Below are 18,311 nucleotides of genomic sequence, written 5' to 3'. Positions count from 1 at the left end.
GGAGTATACAATAGAAATGGAAACAAGTTTGTCTAGGACATCTTTAGACCTATACAATCATATAATCTTTAAATCTTTAGGCTGGAGATCATTCCAGCCTAGCTCCTCATATTACTGATGAGGAAAATGAAGTATAAAGAGCCAAAGCAAAAATTTTGCCCAAAGTCATGTATCTGATGTGTGGCAGTGTTGGGAACAGAACTCTTGTTTCTCCGTTCTCAGTTCACTAAACACTGCTGCTTCCCTAATTTGTGTACTATTCACCTTACTGTAGCCAAGTCAGCTTCCATCAGTGGTGTTATAATGGCACTACAGTTCCTAACTGTCTCGTTACATGCACTTTCAGATAAGTGTAAGGACAGCATAAATTGAGACTTTAAAATTCAATTTCAAAATAACCACTAAGTTGATTTACTAAATGAAACTACATTGGGTCAACAGGGTGATTATTGAGCAATTTGTAGGTCAAAAATGTTGTTTGATGAAAATTAAAAATTTTTTCAAATTGTTATGCTGGCATTATTATAAACCCCTCTTAACAACAATGAGCAGTAATGACATCAACTGACAGTCACCATGTAGGTACTTTTATCAAACATAAAACTGTGCACTTAAAAAAAACAACCATACCTCTTACTGTCCCAATAAATTCCTCCATTCGCTGCAAAAGATCTGCATCTCTTTCAAAATCATAGAAGTGATGCTCAACCCAGTGCCGACATACATTTAATACGCTATGGCATTAACAAAGAAGAGTAATTGAATCACATGGGAACTCAGGCATAAATGTTTCTTGTAATGAATGGTATAAAGGAAAACAGTAACTCTCACCTAATTAATATTTAAAAGTGGTTTACCATTTTCAAAATTCTATGTTAATTAAGACTTGTACAATAATTTCTGATAATTGCTTTTCATTAATTTTTACCTCCTCCTTGCTTAGGAAAGATCTTTATTTACTTCAACTCTGAAACAACACCTCAATGAAGACGGATTTACTTCAGTTATTTATTTAATGCTTACCGCAGTTGTACAGGCTGTATATATTCTTTTCTAAATCTTTTTAGTTCTGCACTCAAGGGTTGATCTCCATTCTCTATAGCAATGCGATCAGCTTCTGTTGGCTCAGGCTCTGGAATTTCAAACCTAACATAAAACAGAACAAATTAAAGAAAATACTAATTATATCAAATTATACAAATAAAAAAGTACAAACCTTTTCACTAGTCACACAATCAAGAGAGCACTGTAAAAATTACTAGGAGTATACATATCAGTCAAACAAGTAAGGCTTCTATAATGTAAAGGTTAATGATCTTATTGTACTTTTAAAAATAAATTAATACTTGCCAATATAGATTAAACTAGATACACAGTAAAGAATACATGAAAAGTCTCAAAACGAATATGATTATAAAGTTAAGGGACTGATGTACATTTTTGGCTTGCGTATCTACTCTAAATCAGCCAAAATAATACTTTTTAAGAGTAATGCTTGAAAAGTTGACTGCTCTTTGGGTGGACAAAACATTCTGATTATAGTATTTGTTCACTGACAAGTTGTTTTTCTCAACACATGGTATATATTTGAAAAACTCTGTTTAGAACATCTAAATCATCAAAATTTGAATTTCTAGATCTAAATTATATATTTTATATAGTTCTTTAACCTGATTAATTTATAACTTTGAAATTTCACATACTGAGTGTCCGTATAAAAAAAGAATGGCTATTTTTGTATTTAATCAAAACTAACATATTATCATAAAATAATTATCTAAAAAGATATTAAAAATAATAAATAAAAGATTTCACTTCCTAAAAAGTGCCCATGAACTATAATTTAAAGCTCTTCCAATATATTTCCAAGAAACATAAAATCTTAGCTCAATCTCTTTTAAAAAGAATAAAGAATTTAAAATTAAATTGACAGACCTTTCTATTATAAGACTCAGTAGTTCTTGAGGTTTACAAAAGGATCTGTATGTTGTAAGAAATGTCCGAACAAAATTGGGATCTAAGAAGAAAAAGAAAAAAATATCTTATTAAAATCTTTGCTTCATAATGATTAAAACTATTATTTACATTTTCAAAAGAGATCAAATAATTTTAAAAGTCTCCAAATGTTTTGCCCACACAGAATGCTTTGGACTTTGTAATGAACTGCTAGTTTTAGTGCTTCCTTAATTAGTGTCAAAACTATGGCTACCAAAATTTTACATGAACTATTTTCTTGACCTCTACACAACTCTGACTAGCTGACCTTAAACTTATCATCAGCCACAGGAATGTGAAGAGAAGAAAGGCAAAGGCAAAGGCAAAGGCAAAGGCAGAGCATGGAAGCAAGCTCCTACCTGCTGCCTGGATCTCAGAGTATCACCAGTTGGTTTATCTTGCTCGTAAAGAGAAAGGCCACAGCAATAATCCATTACTTTTCCTGACATCCAGACTAGTTTATCTAGTTTTCTTTCAGTTATCTAGATTTCTTTCAATCATGTTAACAGAGTATACAACTAGAAATTGGATCTTATAATGTTGTAGATTGTTAAATAGTTTCTAAATTACTTTATTTGCTAGAGGTCTTTCTTAATTAAAACTGCTAAAAGATGCTTAAAAATATCTGTAAGTTATGAAAACTATTAAATGTGCAAGAACATGCTGATTTGGTTGTATTCACAGTTTTTAATTCCTTTTATTTCAAGTAGTCACAATGAAAGTTCAATCATAAGAGCAGAAGTCTCCAAACCCTTCCATGAGAGGACCTACTTTTCATTCACATCTCCATGAAGTCAAACAGGTGGTTGACTGAATGTGATCACTTCCCCAGGCCTGGCCTACTCCAGTCTCTCCCTGACAGTAGTCTCCCAAATTGTGGAGAAAGGCTGCTGTCATCAGCACAAGGGACCTGGCTGTCATATTCTGTATAAAGAGGGGGAGAAACACCTTCCCACAATGGAAAAAAAAAATAACTTCTGTAACTCAAATTTCATCAAGGTCCACATTTAGTTGTTAAGAGTCGTTAAAAAGGAGGGAAGAGTTCATTAAGTTGAGTTTTTTTACTGGAAGCATTCTTTTCCTATTTTACATTAGGTAAGCTCTAATTTACTGATAAACTTGAGAGTAGCAAATACCTTTATTTTTGTTAGCCTACAGACCTGTGGATCTTTTATAAGAAGTATAGTTGTCTTTTATTAGCATAGGGTTTAGCAAGAATCAGAATTAATTTGTTTGGAAATTTTCTATTTACACTGACTCTGGTTAAGAACCCTAAATTTAGCCTTAAAATAATTATATTAACTTTTCCCCCCCAAAAAGCCAATTCATGGGTTTATCATAAAATAGAAATCTATTTCCAATCTATGTGGTCATCAAGGTAACAAACTGATTCAAATATTAGACAACCTTAAATTTAATACTTTTTTAAGTTAAAGAAATATTTAATAACAAAAATACATTGGTTTTAAATGCTCCTCTTCTCCTTTAGATTGATACCTTCTGAGGCTAGAGTGGGTTACTGATAAAAGTAATTTAAATACATACAATCCTTTAGTAATTTCCTCTCTGTTGGTATTTTATTGTTTGTCTTCAGTTACAGAGTTCCTCAAACGTTAAAGACTAATGTCTCATCCAGAAGAAAAGATTTTAAAACAGAAGGCTGTACAAGATTTTAAAACAGAGATTTAGATCGATTTCATCACAATCCTCCCTTTCAAGAATCTTCTTCCTGTTCTGCAAATATTTGTAAGGTGAGGCTACTCAAAACATCATGTGTTTAGGAAGCAAAAGCAGCGGCCACTGCAGTGATACTGAGCTGTCACTGTTGGAGAGAGTGCAGATCTTTAGTACAAAGTGCTCCAAGTATCCCTGAGCACTGTTCCAACCTTAGGGTGACTGGTCTTTTTTTTTTTAAGGGAAAGGTTTATTTCAGTCTAAATATCTAAAATAGATATCCTGATCGATTTCTTCTCAAATATCACTTAAGTCAAGCTAAAAAGTTGTGGGGTAGCGAAGGTACTTTTAAGTTGAAAAACAGAATAAAAGTTATAAGAGAATTAAAATATGCTTCTAAAAAAGTGGCTATTTTTAAAGGCATACTATTTTAAAATAGTCTTTTCATCTTAAACCAAAATTTTTGGCCACTTCAGTACTTTAGTAGCTGATGACAATGCTGGGAAAGTCATGCTGTGCCTCAGTGCCACATCAGCCAAATGGAGATCACATTAATTCCTCATGCCTGTTACATAAGGTTTCCAAAGAGTATTCTCATAATTTATTCCATATGATTTTTGTGAAGTGAGTAGGGCCAGTTATGTTTTTCCTTTTCTATGTATAAGAGAAGTAACTAAGACTTATCTAGGGTCACAGCAGAACAACAGAGATGGAACCATAATCTAGATTGTGTGATTCCTGATTTGGTGTTTTTTCCTACTGTATCACGTAACCTTCTGGATTAAAGGATCCCTTAAGGTTTCCACAGCGGTGAGATCTAAATATAAAGAATGAACCCATGAATTATATAATCATTATAGAACTTTACATAAATAATTCAGAATGTAGCTATGAACTGCTAATCTTGAATAAAGACAAGAGAAATTCATTGAAAAATTAGCAATCTAATTGTGATTCTATAATTTTTGTTAAGCCTTCCAGATTTTAGGAAGTATTTATCAGCTGCACCTTCCTGTATACGGTATTCAGAAGAGGAGTTGTTGAGGCTGGAGGTGAAATAAACATGCCTACAATCATCAGTTGGACTAAGTTCCAAAGTGACCCAAGTTTAAGTTGTTTTTAGCTTGATTAGCAATCAGAGCAGTCTTGCCAAAAAACCAGCAGAAACTAAAAATAAACAAAGAAAATTTGGCAAAAGTTTAAGTACTTTCAAAAAATGTCTTAAAGGCTGTATATATTCCCAGGCTTGTATTAATTTTGACTTTATTTTTAGTCTAATGCAGTGGAAAATTGCTAATGAATAAAAACCATATTAAGAGAGGACATACATCTGTATTTGAAGTTTTACACAAAAAATTACATATTCTAGAAGCTATTTTTATTTCTATTGATTTCTCCATTTCAGTGATTATAACATATGCTATGTCACACTAACTACTGGAGGCTTTTATCTTATTGATGATGTAAAGGACTGAGATAATTTGGTATTTTAAAAATACCCATTAATAAAGGCAGGTTATATAATTTTCTAAGAATACAAAGTACCTACTTACATTTATCAGGCAATGATAAAAATTAAGTTATTGCCTCTGTTGGTTGTGGAGTAGCAGTTATCTAGCTATATTATAAAATGTTTCAGAGACAGATGGAAGACAAATGCACAAATATTTGTGGAGAAAATGAAAATCAACTATTTTGATATTCTCCTTCTGTTTATCCTTTGCTTGTGGATGTAACTCCACAAACTTCTTTCTCCAACTAAATCCTAATGAATTGCAATATAAGTAATGACAAACACTGTGGTTTTTCTCTTCTGACTTTCAAATTCCTGTACTAAGATTTCCACCGTGCTCACTACCTCTGAGCATCCTTCTCTCTAAAGAACCTCTTTATACAAATACCTGCCAACTCTGCCATCAAGTCCCTGGTCTAGACCTGGGTTATTTCGAACATAAGTTGTAGTTACTATTTTCTGCTGGTTTCCTAGCTGCCTGTCTTCCTCATTCTAAAACCATTCTTCCATAGTATTTTATCGCATAATTCTTTTAAATCTGAGGAACTCAGAATATACTTAATGTCAGAATATAGTAAACTAGATTTGAGGTGATAAAATCAACCCTTTTCTTCTTACATACTTATTTTGACCAACACTTGATATATTATTTAGCAGGATCAATGAAATTTATGAAATATTTATTACATAGAGTTATTTATGTAAAGAACACCCCTCCCCCAACCACCACAGTGAAACACTGTTAATCAGGATGTCTGTTCATGTGACAATTCTCCCTTTAGTACAGCCATGTAAAAAGCTACAAGGAACAATAAGCTTCTCAGCAAGGATTTATAAACAATCACTCCTGAATTCCTTAAAAAAGGAAACACGCTATGCTGACGCACAAACATTTAAAAAAATCAGAGTTTAAAAATAGAAAAGTGCTGCCCTATAGATCAAAAACTATTCAAAAGATTTTTTAGAAGTTAAAACACCCAAACCAAGCTTATATAGGACACAAAGCCAAAAGAAATCTGAGGCAGGTTTTTGAAGATTTTCTCTATGAGGGCATAAAATAGCCATAAATACTTTAAAGAAAAATATCAACTGGCCTAAGTTTTTTCGATACCATTTTCCATAAAAGAGACGTTCACTATGCATGAGAAACACCTTTTCCCCACACTTCGATATGAAAAACTTTTATTTCCATATAATGTCAGTTCTGAATTATTACCCCTACACCTCAAGGTTACCTTATTTCTCTAAAATAAAACATCAAACCAGACAGACATATCATCACCAAACATTTCTTTACCCATGTTAAGTCTCAGTATTAATTTGTACTTTATTTTCTATAACTAACCGAAATGAAATTCCTACTCTCATCTCCTCTTATTTATGCATATTGCTTTCTGCTTTCTTACTGTAGGTAAGGAAAGTCTCTCCATATCCTTACCAGATTCAGAATGATCCATAACTAGGTAATTACACCCCAGCATTTGGGATGAATTCCAAAGTTCTGATGTAGTTAGTGAATTACTGTATGTCCAGAAATACTGGATCTGAGAGACAAGCTATGAATTATATTCTACGTAAGACCCTGTTGCAATCTTTTAACCTTTTCTCCCAGAAAGTTTTCCTTTACAGAGCAAACACCAATAGACTAATGACTGGGTTTTGTTAAAAACTAAAATTATGATGACCAGTATCTAACTATATACTAAAATGTATGCATTAAAATGAAACTTTATCATAGTTAAAACTTACTTATTACCTATTTCAATAAGGAAAAAATATTACTCTGACTATACCTTCATGGTAGACCTGTGTTTGACCAGAAATGAACAAGCCATTTATATTACTGGCTATTCAACCAAGCAAGCAACTTATTTTTATTATTCAATACACAAAATAAAAATTATATTTGAATGAAAAACTTCACCTTATATAAGTTAGTGTAACATGGTGGAAAATGTATTCCATTAAGAGTCAAGAAACCCAATTTCTAGTCCTCATTCTGCAATTACATGATGATATGATTTCTGGCAAATCACATAACCTTCAGAGGTCTTCGGTTTTTGTCTATAAGTGAGGGATTGGTCACTTTATTTAATGCTAGAGATCTATAGCTTTTATTTCATAAATTATTGTTCAAACACTTGAGGGACTGAAGTGGTTGAAGCCACACTGAAGTTGGAATTAAGTAATGTTAAACTAGATTTTTTTTTTGACATCTGACCAATCTATAATCTAAAAAGTAAGTGTGAGTATTGCTTTTAAGTTAATAAAGCTTCTCACTGTATTATATTCAATGTCTTATGATTCAATACAATAAAAATGTTCAAGTTAAATATTAGCTTTTGTTTCAATTTAAGCCACAAATTGCACTGTATGTTCTCCAATAAAAATACCCACCAATCAACTAATTGAACCAAAACAACGACAACGACAAAAACAGATTAATAGTTCTGAAAACAAATGGTAACTTGATCTGTTATCATTGTAGTGGGGGCTCAGAGTCCATCTGAGCTAGAAAAGACCTTAAAAAATAATAACTGCTTTCTTGTTTTACAAGTTATAGATGGTCTATTAAAAATACATTCTTTATTGCTAGTAATATGTTCAATGATAGACCTTACAGAAGAGGTCAAACTAATAGTAATATTAATTTGTGTGTACTATAAACCATAACTTATGAAAGCTGCTTGTGGATTTTAGTTACACAAGTAATATATTTATGATATAAATTAAAATATTCAATTAACCTTCAAAAGAGGAAAGAAAAGGAAAATGTCAAAAAACTTAGCCACAAATCTTTTAAAACCAACACTGGAATTTTATTCCATGTGAAATAAGAAATTTTTTAAAAACTAACCTTTAAAAAAGGTAATACAATCTTATCAATTTAAATTTAACTTTACTTAACTTTGCAAAATTTTATAAATCTATAAATTTAACTGTTTTATATTAACTAGAAGTACGACCACTTAAAATATTATTCTCAAAAGCTAAAAATTAATATAAATGGAGCAACTATCAAAAGTAACTAATAAAACACCATGGCAAAAAAAAAGTGTCCACAGACTTGGTTAGCATTGTGTACATTAAGGAGAGAAGACTGCCAAATTTATAACAAAACTATCAGCTATGTTTGCTCACATTTTATTTTTTTTAAGTGTCCCCATTCAAAAAACAATTTAAAAACACAGTTCCCCAGAAAAGAAATATTTAACTGTAGTTCTGCAACTGCTTATTAATAATCATAAAGTCTGTGAAATACAGCAGTTTAAAAGAAAATTTGTACGATTAACAATGATAAGTTCTGTGAAATACATCAAGCAGCTTAAAGAAAATTTTTATCATTAACAATCGAGTTTTACAGAAACAACTGTATTACAAATTTTGGAATCTGAAACTGTCTTCAAACTCAAATACCACTAACTTGTGATAGTAAAGACTAGTAAATCTTCTTTAGCACCTTGCCACTTATATTTATATACAGGAAAAAATAGTAAAACTTCTGTTTTAGGACTTTTACTATTTAATGTAAGGATTAATTTTACATTAAACAGTCTAAGAACTCAAAACAAAGGTATTTAAAATAAATGGTGAACAGTTTCAAAAGCTTATGCCAAAAAATCCTGTGAGTCTTCTAAGACACTTAAAATGAGCATGATGTGGCAAGAAGAGAAATTTGTACTTTTATAACCTTAAAAGTTCCTTAAGAGTAGCAAAGAAGTATGTATTTTGCAACCACGAATTTTGGTTAATTCAATAAAACATTTTTGTAGTTGTATTCTAGATCTTAAAGAGTATACAGAAGTTGATGAAGATCAACTAAATAGGTAGGTCATATACTAATTACTGAAAATTATATCTCTTAAAAAGTTTTATATGTAAATAAGAAGACAGAATAATCTAATTCTTTTTCATGTAAAATCCTAGGCAGCTTATTTAAATTTTCTGTGCCTCGATTTACTTTTTCATTTCGGAGGCAGTAAAATAAATACACTGACTATAAAAGTTTCTAGGTGAAAAATCAACACTAAAATTAGAATCCCAGATTAATCTTCTTTGATTATATTCATCACATTTCAGCTGCTGCCTGCTACTACTAAATGGTATGTGCTTAGAGAGCTCAAACTGCTTTTAAAATTAGCCTATGGAAAACACTATTATTTTTCTATAGAAAAGTCTAGGAAAAGAGTTGCCAATTAGAGGTTGAATAAAAACTAAAAACAAAATACTTGCTGATTTATCACAGAGACCTGTGGCGATAATGAAACATATTTATAAAATGCTTTAATATGAGTAATAAAAATATTCAAATTTAATTTTACTTTTTTGCAAGGTGGCCCTGATAGTTTCTAGGCCATATAAGTATTTCTGACTGGACATTTAATAAATTGAACAGATTAACATTATCAAATGGTATTCATCTTTATTATAGTGGATTAATAAATATCTTTAAAAGTTTAATTCAACTGGTACCAGAATAGTTTACAGAGAGAAGAAAGAACCCATTTATAGGACTTTAAAAATTAAAGAAAAATTTCCCCAGAAACATACATCTCTTAGAGATAGGAATATATTTAAGCAAGAAATATGGAGATGAAGGTTAACTTTCACATTCAACTATTTAAGAATAGTATTTATAAAAATTACATTTGATTTTATATGTTTTTGTGATAAAAACATTCTCTGAAAAAGCATCTATATTTACAAAGAGCTTTCATGTATAGTATTTCACTTATTGTTCCCAATAACATTTTAAGGTAGCTGTTGTGATGTTGAGTTTTGAGATGAAAAACTAAGGTTCTGAGACCTTAAGGAACTACGTATGATAGAGTGAGGCTGTAAACCCAAAGTCAATGCTCCTTCTACTATGCCACACTCTATAGTATTTTACAATTATCAAACTTCCTACTATGTAGGGAAGTTGAAGGTTGAAGAACATTGGATTACCATTGTTACTTATTAGAAGAAATATATTTACTTTAAAAATGAATCATTATGTATTTCTTACCTCTCAAACATTATATTTGATACAGCCTAGAGCAATATTCCTAGGTGGTTTGGACATGTTTGTCTTTTAAAATTGCCCTGCTAAGGCGAAAATGTTTTCTTAAACAGCATCAGTTGTAAAAAGTGAAACATACTGAAACCTTAAATGATTTCCAAGATTGCTAAATTTATTTAGTTTTAGAAAAGGAAATTAAGAATAAGCAATGCTGTGTATATCTGTACTATCAGCACAATTTTAGTGATGGGTGTACATTAAAACTTTTGATCTTAATTATAATGATAGTAAAAAAAAGGTAAAGGTATAAAATAGTTTTTTAGACCCTAATGAAGATTTTTCAGTACTTTTAAGTCTTGTTACTGCCACTTTCTAACTGGGTAGATTTAGCCAAGTAACTTTATTTTCTCATTTATAACTCTGGTTGTAAAGTTAAAAATAATATATATAAATGTGGTATGAAAAAGTATAAAATTTCAAAGAAATATAAAGTGGCAGTCTTTTTGTTAAAGGAAAATGAACTCTGATAATGCAGAGGTTTTTTGTTGTTAGTTTGCTTTCTATTTTAGGCACAATGACCAGCGTAGCGAAGAAAATAGGCTTGAAGCAGGAAAATAAAAGTGACAGGCAACTTCGCATTTCTTACCTGCGTACATATGGTATGTGAGCCTCTCTATCAGTTTAATAACAGTTCCTGCTTTGATAATTGGAATTCCAGCCTTGGGCTGCATGTTTTCTTCAAATATTATGTTCTCTTCAGAGTCAGGCTCTGCAAATCTATAAACATCAGCACTAGGGAGCCTCATCTGCTCCTCCTTCTCTTCCTGTAGCATTGTCACATCAAGCATCCTTTCCAGTGTACTTCGGTACTGTAAAGATATCAATGCTGCCATCCAATTGTTTTTCTCTTCAGCTGACTTGGCAGAAAATATAACACTATTTTCATCTTTTAAAATTATTTCAAAAGCATGCTTGTACTCACTGGTGTCATCTTTGTCATTAATTTGTACCTTTCTCATAAAAAACTTTTCTTTAAGACGATATTCTGCATTACTAGCACCAGGAAGTCTTGGCTGCCCATGATTTGATTTACAGCAAATCATTAAGCCATCAAAGAGAAATATGTGTCTCTCATGTTTGGCTCCTACACGTGTAAGAGTTCCTTCCATTATAAATTCATTGCAACACTGTCCAATGTCTTTTCCCTCCCAACCATCAATATTCTTCTGAATCTCATTCATTTTCTTGATTGCTAGTTGTTTCCCCTTCATTTGCTGACTATAAAACCGACATGCAGATTCACTGGGATAAAGGAAAAAACATTATTAGTACACAGATGACAGAGAACCTAGAATTCGAGTAAATAAAGGACAGTATAAGAGTATATTTTAAAAAGTTACATTGAGAAGGTTTTCACTAATTCTCCGAATATATTAGTGTTACAAAATTGCACAATTTTGGAAACTGAAGCAACACATTAGAGACATTTTTTTAGTGCTCTGAAAAGAACAATGACAAAATTCTACCCTATAAATTCAGCTACAGAAAGATTATTTCTACCTTGGCATCTAAAAATTTAGAATGACAAATATTAAAAAGTAGGCCAATACAGTGAAAAAAAGTAATTTAAGAAGTTTAAAAAAATTATTTAGAAATGCTTAAGTGGACAAGACCCAAAGCTAAAAACATGCACATATTATAATTAGGAAACTGGAAGCAATATTATCTGAATTAATGCCTCAAGTTATATAATCCCTAAAATAAAGGATACTAGTAATTTTACTTTGACAGAACAATGATGTTGACATAAATCTACCCAATGTATTTTACTCTATCTCTCCTTCAGCTTACCAGTTGACTCTCAGGAGGTCTTGTCTGGGAGTATGCAAGGAAAATGCACAATATGAAAGGTTTTTCAAACAATAACAAATTCTCTTGGCTTTGATGTCACTTCCTCTGAAAGACCAAGCTTGTCACTAAAACTATTTTCTTCATTGTTTACTTGAGAAGGAAACTGAGATCCCTGAATTTATACCATAATATTCAAGGTGAAAAAGAGGATTATAAAAAAGCAAAATTATTCACCTCAGTCTTCGTTTTGCAAGACTTTTTGAACATATTTTTTCCATACCACTTTGAACATTAAGCAAAGCTGTTATTGCTTGTTTCAAACATTCCTTGTCTTCTTGATCTTCACTCTTTTCTTCTAACTGCTGTAAAGTGAAAATGATAAATCTGAACCAGTAGAATAGTTTGGACAAAAAATAATAAGCCCATTTTATTTAAGGATAAATAAAGCTAACACTGACTCAACTCTTTCTACGACAATAAATTTTTTTAAATGTCATAAAATATAGTGAATCTTTTTCTTCTTTGTGTATTACTATCCATTTCAACATGCAACCAAGTTTTCCACATTAAAAAAAAAAAGAGTAGGAATAGTGTTAAAAAGATGCCCTTGTGACAGACAGTAATGTGCAGTTTCTCAGACGCATATATGACTGAAAAAAAATGAGGGACATAAATTATCTTTTTAACTTTATAAGACTTAGCACAGCAGTAGGCACATAGATGAGATCTTTTTGAAGTGTGCGATTCCAACATTAATGTTGTAGGCAATAGGATGAAAAGGAAGATAAATATACAGAGAAGGATACAATATAGTGGAGAGGAACTTGAAGACACAAAACCTAAGATCAAATTTTGACTGTACTTCTCTGTGACCTTGGGGAAAATTACTTGACTTCTGAGCCTCACTTTTCCCATCTGTCAAATGATTTTTATAAAAAGCTGCCCTGCCTACTTTACGGGGTTGTTATAAAAATCAAAGCACTTTGTAAATGGCAACATACAATGTAAGTGCAGGTAGTTTTCTTTGTTATTCTACTACAGAACTAACAGTATCAGGAAGAGCTTTCTCAGTATTCACATTAAGATTTTGAGTAAAACTAGAAATGCACATATTAGTGAAACTCAAATACATTTTCTATTAGTGACAAATATACTACATATGACAGAAAGTCCGTACTTAAAAAGGATTATCTTCATTAATAAGTACTAATTATAAATACAATAAAGTGGATATAAGGCAAGCTAGCAATTAACTGAGGTATGAGAGACAGTAATTCGGTAACCTTATAAAGCTATTTCTGGCGGCCAAAAAGGAAAACTTAAGACATAACATTTACTCGATATAGCTTTCTTGCAACATTTAAGAACACTTACTCTCTACCATAAAGGAAAAGACTTGAGAAATAAAACCATAAAAATAGTTGAAGTAATTGATAAAGATTTACTTTTCAATAAGCTTCACTATTCACTAGTACTTTAAGGGTTTTATGTTCTTGAGAGGTCTTCCTTAAAGATCAACCATACATTCCTTTCTGCTTCAACTGATAAAGATGAGTGATAAACACACATACATACACACAAGTATATACTCATGACTTGTGAAAAGTAAACATATTTCTATTCAATGCCCCAAACCATTTTTATAAAAATAATTTACTTAAAATATCTTCATGCTCAAATATTCCAGAAGTAATAAATACCATATTGTAATGTCTATATAATGCTCAGCTTTTATTATCCAAATGTCTTATATCATTACTGAAAATTCACCATATTTTCCACTAGAGACATAATCTGCACTTTTTAGGAAAATACTCAGTCTCAATTGTGTTAAGTAAAACGAAAATCTCTTCATAATAATTTCCAACATAAGGTTAAAAAAGAAAAAATAGTCTCCAAAGAATAAGAGACTTTAAAATATATACATTAAAAATACTCAAATACCTTTTACTCAGAATACTGCTCTTCACTATGGCCAGCTAGATTAATGAAAGTCACTGGCCAAGTGTTCATAAAGAAAGATACCAGGTTTTTAGTTAACAGATATTACTGGTAGGCTAACAGCTGGCTTTGGATAATCAAAGTACCTCCCATCTTTATTATTTTCAACTATTAACCTCCCATTTGGCAAAAGTTTTGGAGATAAAATGTTACCATTAACCTTACCAAGTTTAAGCTTCAAAGACAGCAGATAATCTAACACTGAAAACAATATTCAATAAGGGCAAAATTCTACATGGTGTAATAATGAAAGCATCACTAAAGAGTGAACTATTTCATTCAGTTGTTTCAGAATTTGATCACTCAATATTCAAGTTAATATGATACAAGGCAATTTTTAAAAGAGTTGACACAAACAGGTAGCAGAATATTATCGAGTCTTTCACATTCTATTATTTGATATATTTACATTATTAATTCAGGCAAACATACCTAAAGTCATACAAAAGACACAGTTCTAACACACATAAAAAGAATTATGAAAGTAACAAATTCACTTAGACATGAATTTGATTTTTCTATTCTAAAAATGGTTCAAATACTGGACTATTTTATCATTTAACTTAGCATTTCACATCTAGAATATACGAATATCTAAAAAGTATTAATATATTTCAAAACTCATAAACTTTTTTATATATAAAACTTTTTAATGAAATAATTTTTAAATATATATTTTTTACCTTCATAGACTTAGTCAACCATCTAAAATACATTTCAATATAATAAATAACATTTCTTATAAGTAGTCTTTGCTCCTTTTATTCAACATAGCTGATTTAGACTGGGCATTAGTATAGAATAATTCAAGCTAACTACCAACAAAGGGGTGGCTATTGTTGCTACAGAAACAAAACAGTGGCAATTAGTATGTAAATGAGACTCCACAAAGCAGCATCCTCTTGTTACTAAAGTGATATTCAATACCAACCATGCTTTTCATGGATGCCTATTTCATAACATTCATTGTGTAATAGCAACAATTAAATTTACAAATGCAGTTCATTTAAATAGTTGTAAAAAATTATCAAATCCTGAGATTATATTGCTGTATATCGGATTATATTTAAATTTATTTAGAGTCTATGGCCCATGCCACCCTGAACAAGCCTGATCCCATCTGATCTCAGAAACTAAGTAGGGTCAGGCCTGGTTAGTACTTGGATGAGAGACCACCTAGGAAGACCAGGTGCTGTAGGCACAAAAAATAAAAAAAATAAGGGATTGTAAGCTGACAAGGTCCTTGCAATCTGTGAGGTCGACCAAGGGTTGCCTCACCTAAAAACAAACAAACAAACAAACAAATTTATTTAGAGAATTATGTTCTAATGCACAATGAAAACTTTTATGCTCTATAGAGAATATAAAAATTAAATTTTTAATAGAAAAAAGCCACTTCTACCAGTGATTACTTTTTTATGGAAATAAGTAGGAAGGGCAGTAGTAAATATGGTATATTGCCTGTCCAAAGGAAACCTCGAGAGATAAAATGGGTTAAATTTAAGGAGCTGTGAACTGGAAAAGAACATGAACAATTATATTTAGGGGAGGAATAAAATTCAAGATTGGTTTATACATAAAAAATAAAGTGTTTTATCCTGATGCATTTTTTATGAGTTCAACTAATTCACAAACATATAATGGTTTCCTTTTTTTAAAAAAATTTGAATTCCTGTTTTTATTTCTAGAAATTAATTTTTCCAATATGAAAGTATATAAAATGAAAGAACTGCCATTTATTTGATGGCAGAGGCAGATAGGACCAAAATCCAGGATTCCCGAACTAAAATGACTTTGGAATACCTAATTAGAAAATATTCACCAAATAAAACCCATTCCATTCAAACAGGTAAACTACAATGCACAAGGATGCCAAAATATAGAACAAAGAAACATACATTATAACTGTCTAAGTCTTAGGACATAAAAAGAAATATTTATCTTTATCTTAAATATTGTATACATAAAAAGAGCTCAAAATGTGAGAACACAAGCAAAGACGGGGATCACATTTGGATTTTAGAATGGTTACTGGTACACTGTTTGATGATCTACTAGAGCAGATTACAATGTAGAAAATACATAGTCAAAGAATAAATTTAATTTACTAGTCTCTTAACAGATGTATGGAATATTATCTAATTATTTCAGAAACCAACTACTTAAACCAACTGCTCTTGATTCTTTGCTATGGCATCACTCAAATATTTCATTAAAGGCTGAGTGCAAGAACGGCAATGACACGCAAATAAATTAACTATTCTTTTATAGTAGCAGCGCAACTAAAAGCTATGGGTAAAGATGATGAAATTCTTAACTAAAATGAGATTTAGAAATTGTCTGTAAATTCCAATTACTCATGCTATTTTTTAAGTCAGTAAGTAAATTTTATAACCAGTTCTTTCCTTTTCCCACCAAAAATTATTTTTTAAATTAAAATGATTTCATATATGCAGATAATCCCTTACAATACATAAAATTTCAACCAGTAATGTTAATGATATTAACAAAATTTGATCTTTTACTTAACCAACCTAAGCCCTCATTTTCACCCGACAATTGAGGAAGATGGTCATTACTAAGGCTGTATAGATTACATGTAATAAATAGTATAAATTTACAGTATAAATAAATAGTATAAATAATATAACTCTTCCATAAATAAAGTCTTAAAATATAAATTAAAACATGACTTATAATTCACTATTAGGAAATAAAAACAAAATTCTCAAAGCTTTTTGAGAAAAGTGAAAAATTTTATTGAGATAAGTAGTCTTTTGTACACTTTTGAAACTACAATATTAACAGTAGCTGAGTGGGAAAATAAACTCAAAAGAGCAGATCTACGGGGAAGGCAATCAAGTCTCAATCAATTAACTAATATTTAATTAACCATTATTTATAAGCAATGAAAATGTGATAGTGAGCAAGCCAAACAGATCCCTGCTATTAGAGCTTAGAGTATAAAAGAGAAGATGAATGACAGAGCGCTATGATGGTGAAAATATAGAGCTCTTGACCTAATAAAGGGAGAGAGGATGGCAGAGAAGGTTTCCAGAAGGAAATGACTATAAGACCTGAAAGATAAGAATGGATTAGCCATGGGAAACAGAGGTACAAGAATGTACTAGGCAGAGGAAATAGCATGTATGATTCAGAGACTTTTAGGACCACGACTGAGAAAAACTAGGCGACAGGTAGAGAGAGCCTGGTTAGGTGAGAAGGATGAGGGGTAGGGAGAGGTGATAAGTCAAAATGCTGGAGAAGTAAATAGGGACCAAGTCATAACTGTAAGCCTTATTAGGAACTTGAATATTAACCTGGAGAATGGGAGCCATTAGGGTTTTAAGCTAGTGACCAACATTATCCAATTTACATTTTAGAAAGATGGCTTTGGTTGGTTACCCTGTCAAGAGCAGATTGGGGGAGGGGGAGAGAGGAGATGGGAAAGAGAAAATTAAAGGGAGATTTGTGATAATCCAGATGAGATAATCATGGCCCTGACAAAATACTGAGAGGAAATGAAAAGAATCCAAAAGAAGCTCCTTTTCAAGAATGAAAAGGACTTAACTTGGTGACTAAGTGGATGTGATATGGAGAATGAGAGAGAGGAGTTGAGGACTCCTAGGCTTCTATACTGAGCAACCAGTTGGATTATGGAACCATTCACTGAGAGAATGAGCACAGAAAGAATAGTTCTGCTGATTAAGAAAAGTGAATTTAAGGTGCTTACACAATAAACAAGCAGAGTTGTTCAAAAGCTAACTGAAAAATAAATAAGCCTACATTTCCCCAATTCTCTTTTAAATCCCTCTCTTCATTGAATCCTTTCATTCCTAATGAGACCAGCATAAGTTCCTATTTTCTTCATGCTCCTAAAATCAACCTTTGGTATAACAGGTTTGTTGCCATATAGCAAAGGCGGTCAGTGCCTTTTCTAAATCAACTTAATGAGTAAATAATAGGGCTGTGGGTGGGAGCAGGAGAAGTATGTGATGGGGATCAGGACACACTACCCCCAAAAACAATACCTTGGCAAAGTGACTATTTTAAGCTGAAGGAGTTTGAGAAAACAGAAGGAAGAGGGAAGAAGGTCAATGACCGTCCTGCTTCTGTTTCCTCAAGCTCCTTCTGCTTAAAATAGTCACTATGCCAAGGCACCTATGTCATGTAAAACTTATATTTAATAAATCCGCATGCTTTTCTCCTATTAATCTGTCTTTGGTAGTTTATTTTTCAGACTCAGCCAGGGACTCTGAGAGGGATGAGGAAAAA

At 31.5% G+C, this 18,311-nt stretch overlaps 1 protein-coding gene and 1 pseudogene across 4 annotated transcripts in view; one reads left to right on the top strand and one right to left on the bottom strand.

Annotated features, from left to right (window-relative positions):
* The window catches only part of SOS1 (SOS Ras/Rac guanine nucleotide exchange factor 1), a 125,829-nt gene that overhangs the window by 29,563 nt on the left and 77,955 nt on the right, over positions 1–18,311 (bottom strand). For all 4 annotated transcript variants that reach the window (XM_039887360.1, XM_039887362.1, XM_039887364.1 and 1 more), the window contains exons 9-13: positions 12,270–12,397; positions 10,831–11,486; positions 1,936–2,017; positions 1,024–1,146; positions 631–734 (exon numbers count right to left, since the gene is read on the bottom strand). In XM_039887360.1, the coding sequence (XP_039743294.1) occupies positions 631–734; positions 1,024–1,146; positions 1,936–2,017; positions 10,831–11,486; positions 12,270–12,397 (1,093 nt within the window). The remainder of the gene's footprint in view (positions 1–630; positions 735–1,023; positions 1,147–1,935; positions 2,018–10,830; positions 11,487–12,269; positions 12,398–18,311) is intronic.
* Positions 15,118–15,237, top strand: LOC120622363 (uncharacterized; annotated as a pseudogene).

The sequence above is a fragment of the Pteropus medius genome, unplaced genomic scaffold (assembly GCF_902729225.1).
Source record: "Pteropus medius unplaced genomic scaffold, Ma_sr-lr_union100, whole genome shotgun sequence".
NCBI classification, from domain to species: domain Eukaryota; kingdom Metazoa; phylum Chordata; class Mammalia; order Chiroptera; family Pteropodidae; genus Pteropus; species Pteropus medius.
Note: the sequence above shows the minus strand (reverse complement) of the source record. Positions and strands in the feature narration are given on the sequence as shown.